At 37.8% G+C, this 9,712-nt stretch overlaps 2 protein-coding genes across 3 annotated transcripts; one reads left to right on the forward strand and one right to left on the reverse strand.

The window, feature by feature from the left end:
* Nucleotides 1-5,563: 5,563 nt before the first annotated feature.
* Nucleotides 5,564-7,478, forward strand: LOC149612303 (uncharacterized). Of its 2 annotated transcripts, none has more exons than XM_089858486.1 (4): nucleotides 5,564-5,744; nucleotides 5,974-6,219; nucleotides 6,359-6,641; nucleotides 6,712-7,478. In XM_089858486.1, the coding sequence occupies exons 1-4, from the start codon at nucleotides 5,653-5,655 to the stop codon at nucleotides 7,201-7,203; spliced, it is 1,113 nt and encodes a 370-aa protein (XP_089714612.1). In that variant the 5' UTR covers nucleotides 5,564-5,652; the 3' UTR covers nucleotides 7,204-7,478. The 2 variants fall into 2 exon arrangements, with proteins under 2 accessions (XP_089714612.1, XP_089714613.1); XM_089858487.1 differs by having other exon boundaries at nucleotides 6,769-7,478.
* Nucleotides 7,479-7,821: 343 nt separating this feature from the next.
* LOC149612304 (uncharacterized) lies at nucleotides 7,822-8,472 on the reverse strand. Its single transcript, XM_089858573.1, has 3 exons — nucleotides 8,386-8,472; nucleotides 8,182-8,317; nucleotides 7,822-8,116 (listed from the first exon to the last, which is right to left on the reverse strand). Exons 1-3 carry the CDS (start codon nucleotides 8,470-8,472, stop codon nucleotides 7,884-7,886), a joined length of 456 nt encoding a protein of 151 aa, XP_089714699.1. The 3' UTR covers nucleotides 7,822-7,883.
* Nucleotides 8,473-9,712: the final 1,240 nt, after the last annotated feature.

A 9,712-nucleotide genomic window follows, 5' to 3' on the forward strand; every position in this document is an offset into this window, starting at 1 on the left:
TTTCACCTCTGACCTCACCTGTAAAAGTATAAAAACTCGCCTCTCCCACTATTTCGACAGCAGAACTCTTTGGTCACTAGCTAAGAAACCATCTTCTCGCTCTAACCACATTGCACGGCTTTCAGTTAGCTAGAACTCTTACATGTTTTACCCCAGCGGGGATTCGAAAATCGGCACCGTCGCTCCATTGTTAGTCTCGATGCTCGGTGTTCAGTTCGCTAGAACTCTTTTCGATGGAAGCCGGTCTTTAAATATAATCAAGAAGGGATTTCCTATAAGAAGGCATAAGCCGCGAGATTTTACGCTACTACTCTTATGCCGGTGCTAGTGGACAAGTAAGCCCTACCCCTTTCATGTCCGTCATTGCTCTGCGCTTTCCCATTGGATCCCGTGGAGATAGGTTATACAGACGCGAATGACGTATTCCGAATAGAGAAAAATAATAACTCCAGCAAGGTAAACAGAAAATGGATGCTGCCCGTGGCGCTGAAACGGTACGACAGTTGTTCTTAATTGCCATTGACAAGTTAGTTAAAGGTTTTGAACCAAACTTGATGGATTTTGAGTATGTGTCTCTACGTGAAAATCATTTTATAATTATTTCTAAATCGAATCAAGTGTACTATACTTATGATTTCGTGAGTTCTAAAAACCAAACCAAGGCTTGACGAAAAGGTAAAAGAGATAGATGGTGGAAAACATAGAGTAAGATAAAATATTAAGTCCCGCCTCCGTTTCCAGCCCCCCCCCCCACTCACCCATGAAGGGGGTATTGTCGGGTATTTTCGACTATCGCACGAGCACCGGACGCTAATTTATGCCTTCTTAAAGTATATTTCTTGTTGATCTTGATGTAACTAAGTAGGTGAGAAAAATCTGATTTGCCCTCAAAACATATGGAGAATAGAAAGTCTGACCCGACATTGGAAAAAAGCTACATTCATCGGATTATACTTAGACACAAGTACTTCGGCAAAACTTAAAATTTAAAAGTTTCTCTTTAGCAATATTTCAATTTCAACAAAAAGGAAAAAACCATGTTTTTCGGATATCTTCACTTTAGTAGGTTGATATTTTTTTTAAAAAAAAGTACCCTATGCTCTTCTTCAGTGTTAAAGCTACCTATAAGACAAATTTCATCCAAATCTCTTCCACATGTTTATCTTGAAAACGTAACAGACAGAAAGCTAGAATGACTGAGTTTCTGTTTAATTTCTAATATTTGTATGAATTGAGATATTTACATCATGATCATGAACCGAAATCCCTGTTTTTAAAATGTTGTTTGACGAACATAAATATTTTGGAAATCATTACACCATATGAAATAGTCGGGGTAAAATAGTGTTTTGTGTTTAGTCACCTTGTTGTCTTAAGACAATCTGGATGCAACGGATTTACAAGTTGGGAAACTAAAATAAACCTCTCCAAGTCGAGACATAATTTGAGGTTTTTCTTAAATATATATAATTTATATTAATTATTTTAATGGTCATTAGTTTAGCCTAGTTATAGATAAATCGCTTTATGAAACTTTTTTCCAAAAATCATTTTTAAACATAGCTATTGTTGACGTTTGAATTCAAGCGTATGCCTTGTTAACAATTATTGGAAATTTGGGGTATATAAAGCGATTGATTCTCAAAAATTATGAGAATTTAGCAAATGCGAACGCGGTGACACAGACACCTCCAGTATAATACCTCGAGTCCTTGTCGTCAACGTCACTCGGAGAGGAAAAAGTTAGCAGACCTTATTGTTTAAAGCCCCATTTAACGTCTTTGAATCCACATACCGGATATGTACCGCTTAGCACACGATAAGGCAGCATGGTCTATATACCTTTTAAAATGGCATAGCACGTTTACTAACTCAAATACAGAAAATGCAATTGATTTCGTTCCGTAGACGCTTTAGCCCATGTTTTAGGTTTTGCTTAATGTTATCAATATTTTGTTTTTGTTTTCAGGAAAAGGTTCCTTGAGGAGTCAATTAAATTTTCCTGCAAAAGATAATGGAAGAATTATATAATCAGAGAAATCCCTACAACTTGACTTTTGGATTTCCGCATGAGGTAAAAACAAGTTGGGAAACCAATTTAAACCTCTCCGAGTCGATACGCAATTAAGAGATTTTTCTTAAATAATTAAAAAAATATAATTGATATTAATTATTTTAATCGTCACTTATTTAGCTTGATTCTGGTTAAATCGTTTTAAGAAACTTTATTCCTAAAGTAATTTTAAACATATGCCTTTCTAACATTTTTTGGAAATTTAGGGTATATAAGGCGATTGATTCACTTTAAGTGATAAGAAAACTCGCAATTGCGTGAACCTTTGGTGGAAGCCCTGCCATAGAGTAGTGGCACTCCATGTTAACTACCCAGAGCTTAATACAGTCAAAGGCAAGTAGGTGCCATTACTCTGTTGGGAGGCTCGGGTTCTAAGAGGAGTTGTGAAACGCATCTTATAGGGAGCTAACAGTTCAGACCCTGAAACGTCACACCATTCTATCTCTTACTGGAGTTTCATCCCCCCTAACGGTTGGAAACAGTAATGTACGAGCAAAAATGCCAACCAGAGTGGGGCTGCGTGACGTCAGACTATCTCTTCCTCCTAGCCAGTTGTTAGCTCCCTATAAGAGTTTGAGGAAGTGTAGAATCATTTTTAAACTTGTCCTAGAAATGAAGAATTTGGCATTGTTTGCTAGTCCCGTATAAGTTTATATTGTCCCTGGCCACCCAGGTTTTTGACTTCAGGACCAGTTTTTGTATACATATACATGTACTAGCTGTTACGCGCGGCGTCGCTCGCGTGTAATAAGAACTTCCATAAAATGTTATAAAGAATGGGTAGATTTTACTGATGACTAATATTTTTGTAGCACCCTAGGAGCGAAGGCACTCGGCGTTGCCCGTCGAGACATTTTTTTATTATATTTCACGCGGACATTTTTCCATAAAGAAGGGGTTTTAAGTTTTTGGCCGCCATTTAAAAAGATGGCAACAAATCGAATCCGATAGACCATTCAGCCCGTCTATAGGTTAAAGGAAACCAGTGTACTAAATATTTGTCAAATCGGTTGAAACGCGCGTACTTTGTTGTTTAGGGAAGATTTTTTACATTTCTGGGCGCCATTTTTTAAGATGGCGACGGATTGGAAAACTCATTCTTAGCACGCGCCTCCTAATTATACGAGTAACGCTCCTGCAAATTTTCAGCCTTCTAGGGCAAGCGGTTTGGGCTTGTCGTTTATTATCAGTCAGTCTGTCAGTCAGTCAGGACTTTGATTTATATAGATATAGATAGATAAACAGCCTTGCCTCACTGCGAGAAGATTAGACAGGGTGGGGTTGGCTTCGAACTTTCTAAGATATCGCAAACACCTTCAATTGACCAGTATGTTGATGGATTTAGTGTTTTGGCAAACGAAATTGTGCAATTAGTTAATGCAAGGGTTTTTTTCTGATTGTGAAGATTTTCTACGATTTACGGAAAGAGAAAAAAAATGTATGAAATGGCACCTCATGTATTGTCATGGTTACTGTATTTCGCGTATATTGAATTGGGCAAGCATTTCTCAATTTTATGCGGGCTTGCTGCACTCTTCGTAACTTTATACTGTATGCGAGCCACTGTATGGCCTTAGATCATTGTTGGGTGCTGTACAACCTTAGCACATTGTAAACCACGTGGAGTAATTTAAAATGATTTTGGCCCCTGTTTTAATTTGAACTGATAAGGCACGAGATTTTAATGTTAGTGAATGTATTTTTCAGTGGCTGGATCCTAAAGTGAATTTGTTCATGACGACACCGTATAATCCGTTTCACGAAATGGGGTTTTCGTTCGCTCGTTATGTGCTTTTCAGTCTAAAAAATGTGAAGTAGGACTGACCTTTTTTATTTTTCTCCAGAAAACATAATTGCAACCTGTTTAATATTTTACATTTATATTGCAGATTTTATATTGAGATCAATGTCACGCAGTGGACATCAAGTCACTTAAAACATAGCTTAGCCATCTCAAACGGTGTAAGTATACAGCGTAATATTCTCCGAGGGGTCGGTCATTCACGAAATTCCGTACGTTACTCGCGAAATCCAAATTAAGAAATCCGAAATCAACGACAAAATCAGAAATCCGGAAAGAAATCAAACGTATTTTTGCTGATTTCGAAATCCCATACTAAAGCGGAAATCAGTAACAAAATCAGAAATCCCGAAAGAAATCTAAGGTATTATCAGAAATCAGTAACGAAATCACGAAATCCACAAAGAAATCAAACGTATTTTTGCTTATTTCGAAATCCCATAAAAATCAGAAATCAGTAACGAAATCACGAAATCCGTAAAGAAATCAAACGTATTTTTGCTTATTTCGAAATCCCATAAAAAATCAGAAATCAGTAACGAAATCACGAAATCCATAAAGAAATTACAAAATCAGTAAAGAAATAACAAAATCCGTAAGAAGTCACAAAATCAGTAAAGAAAGCACAATATCAATAAAGAAATCACAAAATCAGTGAAGAAATCACAAAATCAATAAAGAAATCATAAAATCAGTGAAGAAATCACAAAATCAGTAAAGAAAGCACAAAATCAGTGAAGAAATCACAAAATCAATAAAGAAATCACAAAATTAGAAGCGAAATCACAAAATTAGAAATGAAATCACAAAATCAGAAACAAAGTCAGTAAAGAAATCGCGAAATTCATTACAAGATTTACGAAATCCAAAATCAAAAGAAAAATCACATATCCTATGAAATCACGGGAAATACCACAAAATCCAACGAAATTTATTGAATTTTCGCAAAATTCGTCGAAATCACGGAAAAAATCCGAAGAAATCAAATTGGATTTCGAAATCCCGTACACTTTTTACAAAACGTCCGACCCCTCGATCGATATTCTCTCATTACCATAATGCACAGCTAACATATTAACAGGAAATTAACCTTTCTTTTTTTCGAAATTTTAATGAAGATTCTGATAATTTTTCAAAATCTAGATTAGATTACGAATTTTAGAGACATAGCTAGCCTTAAAGGAGTTATACCCTTAAGTAGAATCCCATTAAAGGGAGGGTGAAGTGGAAAATCAAGTGATTTTTTATCGACTCTTCCACTAATTATAAGACCAGTCTGCAGTGAAACATTCAGGAAATACAGTCTTCGAAGAATTTTAAAATTAAAATTAGGTGCGGATTTTAAGGATAATTTGAAATAAGGACTTCTGACCAATCGCGTAACGCCCTGCCTTCTTGTTAACAAAATCCTCGTGGCACGCTCCCTGCCAAATGATATTTATCGCGAGATTTGAATTAAATTTGCGCGCGATGTGACAATCCTGGCGTGAGACAGCGTGCAACTGGAATTTTGTTGATTAAAAAAATTGTCTTGTTTTAAGTGTCCATTATGGAGCGAATTTAACGGTTCAAAGTGAGCCTAAGTTTTTAAATACACATTAAAATAAATATATTTAGGTTGATTTAAATTATACAGTGTGATGACGCATGAACGCTGGATCTCTAAAGGGACTGGTAAACGGGGTAGATTCCTCTCTATAGCACGTTTGCTCTGTAAAAAAGTAAATAAAAAAAACGGGTACGGCCAAGGTCGTTTAACTTTTTTCAAAATGGCTCCATGATGGCTCGCGTAACGACTGTTGAGAAAGTGAAAGACGAAGTAAGAAAAGGGAAAAAAGAAACCCACAATGATCACAACTACTTTGAAAGGTTGGTATTTGTATTATAATTTATTTAATTAATTAAATAATGTGATTTTTTTTTGAGGTATGGTGTTAGGGAACGTATTTAAGGGCCCAATATTTTTAAGCCTTGGCTTACTGTCAGTCTGAGTCTCTGAGACTTTTTGTTTTGAAGTGTGAATTTACGATTATTAATCATTTTCAAAGGTTTCAATTTGTTTATTACGTTACTCAAATTTTTTTTTTAAATTTTATAGTATTTCGAATAATAAGAAGAAGCGAATTGACGAAAGTAGAGATATAAATTATTATGGAATTGACAAAGACTGCGGTCCTAATGAGCCCTATGATGAGCTGGAGGTTTTTGAGTTCATTGATAATGTAATTAACTGCTGTGATAATTTTCCCCCTACATCCATCTGTGAAAATGCAGAAAGTTGTGACAAAAAAGTTCAAATAGATAAGAAAAAAAATAGAAACCATAGTGTCTCTATGTCTTTTACGTAAGTAAAATAAGAAACTTCTTAGGCGCAAATTATTATCAATACCACTAGAAAAATTTCTGTGGTCATTAATGTTTAATTTATGCCTAATACATTCATGAAATTTTAAAAAAACTTATCAAGATCAATTTATTTACAGGATGTATGACTTCAATATCACACTTAACAAGGGATTGGAAAAGTTTGAGTCGCTGGGTTTTTCTAGAAACGCAGACCCGAATAAAACCTTGATTATCAATGAACTGATTAACATAGGGAAAAGAAGATGCGCAACCAGATGGGAAAATGGTTTTAACGCTTTTTCTTTCAAAATTGGAATGTTAAAAACGTCAAAATCGTTTTGGGGTCCAGCGCAAGAGTTGCAATCAAACGAGCAGATTCTTGATGATGCAATAGCATATCTATCATCAATATCTCCACCGGTAATTTCTCTTGACTATTCACATTAATTTTTTTAAGACAACCTGCATTTTTTCTATATTTGATTTTCAGATATTTGCCTTATTGTCAAAATATGATAAGAGGTTTTGTGCCGCTTTTTTTCTAAAGAATGTTTTAGATCTTCTTCATATTCATATAAAAAAGAAAGAAATATTGGACGGAAATTGCACAAATACACCCTCATCTTTAGTAGATGCCCGGGCAGGCTCCTTGGAAAATTTAAAAGATAAACAAGTCCTTTATTATGTAGCTGGTGCTACGGTGAAATCTGTTTCAAATAAAGTTAAATATAGCTGGGGATTTGTCAATTCTATGGCCATAAAGGGATCCTATGAAGAGATTCAACAGTATTTAAATAAAGAGCTTCCGGGCCTCAATATTGCAGCTTGGGTGACCCAAAAAAATCGGGGTGGGTTACTGTATGTAAGAAAAATCACATACGAATTGTTTATAGTGATTAACCAAATTGCTTCCAAATTTTACGGAAGCCAAACTTTATTAGAAAACAATTGTGACAGGAAACAGGTGGCAAAAAAGCTATAGTTGAGAATAAGGAAGTTGTGAAATATTGGGAAACCCTGTTAGCAAAATCACTTATCCCTGAAAATTATCAAATAAGAACTAAAATATTAAGCAATTTAACGGAAAGTTTTTTAACTCTACGGGGCAAAGGGCTACAACTTCTATTAAGAGCAAAGCATTTTGGCAAAGAAAACAAAAAACAAAAGTCAGCCCCCTCTTTAAGGAAAGGTCTAAAAGAAAGTGTAAATTCTGTTTAAATCCTAATTTAGTTCATGAACATCTGTGATATGACTACACTCAATTCCAAATTTTTTTGTGATATGCTTAGCTAAAATGATAAAACTAATTTAGTTCGTGACATGGCTAGCCAAATGCGTATGTGATCTGGCTATCGAAACGAGTAAAATCCTAATTTAGTCCATGAAAATCTGTGATATGACTACATTCAATCCCTAATTTTGTTTGAGATACGTGACATGGCTATCTAAATGAGTAAAATCCTTATTTACTATGTGATGTGGCTAGCTAAAATGTTGCTGTGAAATGATTAGCTCATTTACATACATTGTACCTGAAAATTAACTTTTTAATCAAATTTTTTGGATATCTTTTAAAAGAAAATAAAGAGATATTTCAACGTATTTCCAAACCAATTTTTTTACATAAAAACGACATAAAAACTTTTTTTTAATGTAATAAATTTACCGCAGGACTAATGTATTGCCCTCTGTAGGTGGGGCTATTTCATCCCCCAATTTAATGAACCTATCTACATTTTGCCCAAATTGTAACACATCAGGATTAGAATTTCCACCACCAGATGATCTTTGCTTCCCAAATTCCTGCTCTAAGCAGTCTTGGTTCAATCTACATGTCAGAACAAACGACGCATTTTCCTGCAACAAGAATCTAACAATTGCAGGAACAGATCGTGCTATAAGGAAGGTATAATTAGTCTCGCAAAATAAGGAAAGATCTAGCAAGATGGCAGTGTAGCACCTGTCATCAGTAAACCCTCGGTGGTTTCTCTGCTGAGCATCATCATCTGACGTTTACTCGCTGTACAGTCTGCAGCCTTTACAGCGACTTCATTTTCCCACTCCTTAAAATATTGAATTAATGATTCTTCTAACCACTGAAAATTATTAACAAAAACCACCTTAAGTTATTGAACGCGTTGAATGTAAAGGATTTTGTTATTACTTTCAATCGTGAATCTTCAGGGCTACAATAGGCATCCAAATTCGGGTTCCGCTTGTATTGGCCTTCTTTTAGATTTCTGCTGTTCATGAGGTCAAAGAACTTATCGTTCGGTCGACGACGGTCGTGTTATCCCGCCGCTCCGCTTGCTGCTTAATTTTTTATGTATTTCTCGGTTCTAACTGTCCCTTTCGGTCGCGTTTCCTCATCGGTTTTCCACGGGCTATTCGAGGGTAAGCTCTGTTTTTCGCTACGTTCTATAGTTTAGTAGCTATCGTGCTCGCTGTTTTAATTACTTGATTCCGATTAGGCCTTGGCGCCTCGTGTTGGGTCGGGCTACTCGCTGCTCTCTCGCCCCCTCCCCCAGTCGGTTTTTTCTTCTGGTCCCCCCCCCCCCTATTGCAATATGCCTAAACAAAGTAAAACGAGCTCCCGGCAACCTGCCAAGCGCGTTTCCGAGCAGGCCGAAGGAGGGGACTCCACTGCTTCCCCCTCGCTCTGTCCACCTTGCGGGATGAAAATAGAAGAGCCCTCCAACAGCATACAGTGCGAGGATTGCGGGGACTGGTTTCACGCCCCCTGTGTCGATATCCCCGACGATGTGTACGAAGGGGTGACCAATGACTCGCGCTTCCATTGGCTGTGCTCCAAGTGTAACCCGTTCCTGAAACTCTCGTTCCGCTCTTTACAGGAAAAGATAGATGAACTTGAAACTAAAGTCACTCAGATAGCGCCATCTACCGCTAACTTGGCTTCCTTTCGCGCCTCGGTTTCTGACCTTACGTCCCGGCTGAAGAGCCTCGAGTCGGCTTGTGACTCCGATCACGCCCTACTCGCCACTGCCACCAAGGATATAGCTCAGTTACAGGCTGACCTCAAACAGGCTTACGATAGCCTTTCCTCTGCACAGGATACCTTACAGGGCTCGTTCCAGACCCTCACCCATCGGATAGACCACCTTGACGAGTCGATCACTTCCTTCAAGTCAGACCTCAAAAACAACTTTAAAACTTTTGAGGCTTCCCTCCTGGAGAAGTTCTCCCAAATGAGGCCCTCTGCCCCCACCGGGGACTTCGTCACTCCGGAGGTGCTTGACCAACGTGACCGGCGTCTGAATGCCATCCTCTTCGGGGTGCCCGAAGGTCAGTCCCCCGCTAACGACCAGCATCTTCTCGCTGAACTGTTCGCTTCCTGCGACGTCGCTCCCTCGCCTCCGTTTCGCCGCCTCGGGCCGGTGCCCTATGGCGCCGGTAGTCGCCCCAGACCCATACTAATTACCTTTCCGCACACCGACGCCAAATGGGCCTTCTTGGGGCTCATAAAATTTCGC

The sequence above is a fragment of the Phalangium opilio genome, unplaced genomic scaffold (assembly GCF_054372755.1).
Source record: "Phalangium opilio isolate 3A_F unplaced genomic scaffold, DU_Popi_V2 ptg000246l_1, whole genome shotgun sequence".
Classification (NCBI taxonomy): domain Eukaryota; kingdom Metazoa; phylum Arthropoda; class Arachnida; order Opiliones; family Phalangiidae; genus Phalangium; species Phalangium opilio.

Coding starts and splice junctions, on each gene's coding strand:
- LOC149612303 (XM_089858486.1), top strand. CDS start 5,653: ATGATGGCTCGCGTAACGACTGTTGAGAAAGTGAAAGACGAAGTAAGA. Junction 5,745..5,973: donor GATCACAACTACTTTGAAAG/GTTGGTATTTGT, acceptor TAAATTTTATAG/TATTTCGAATAATAAGAAGA. Junction 6,220..6,358: donor AGTGTCTCTATGTCTTTTAC/GTAAGTAAAATA, acceptor ATTTATTTACAG/GATGTATGACTTCAATATCA.
- LOC149612304 (XM_089858573.1), bottom strand. CDS start 8,472: ATGAACAGCAGAAATCTAAAAGAAGGCCAATACAAGCGGAACCCGAAT. Junction 8,318..8,385: donor CTGAAGATTCACGATTGAAA/GTAATAACAAAA, acceptor AATAATTTTCAG/TGGTTAGAAGAATCATTAAT. Junction 8,117..8,181: donor CGAGGGTTTACTGATGACAG/GTGCTACACTGC, acceptor CCTTCCTTATAG/CACGATCTGTTCCTGCAATT.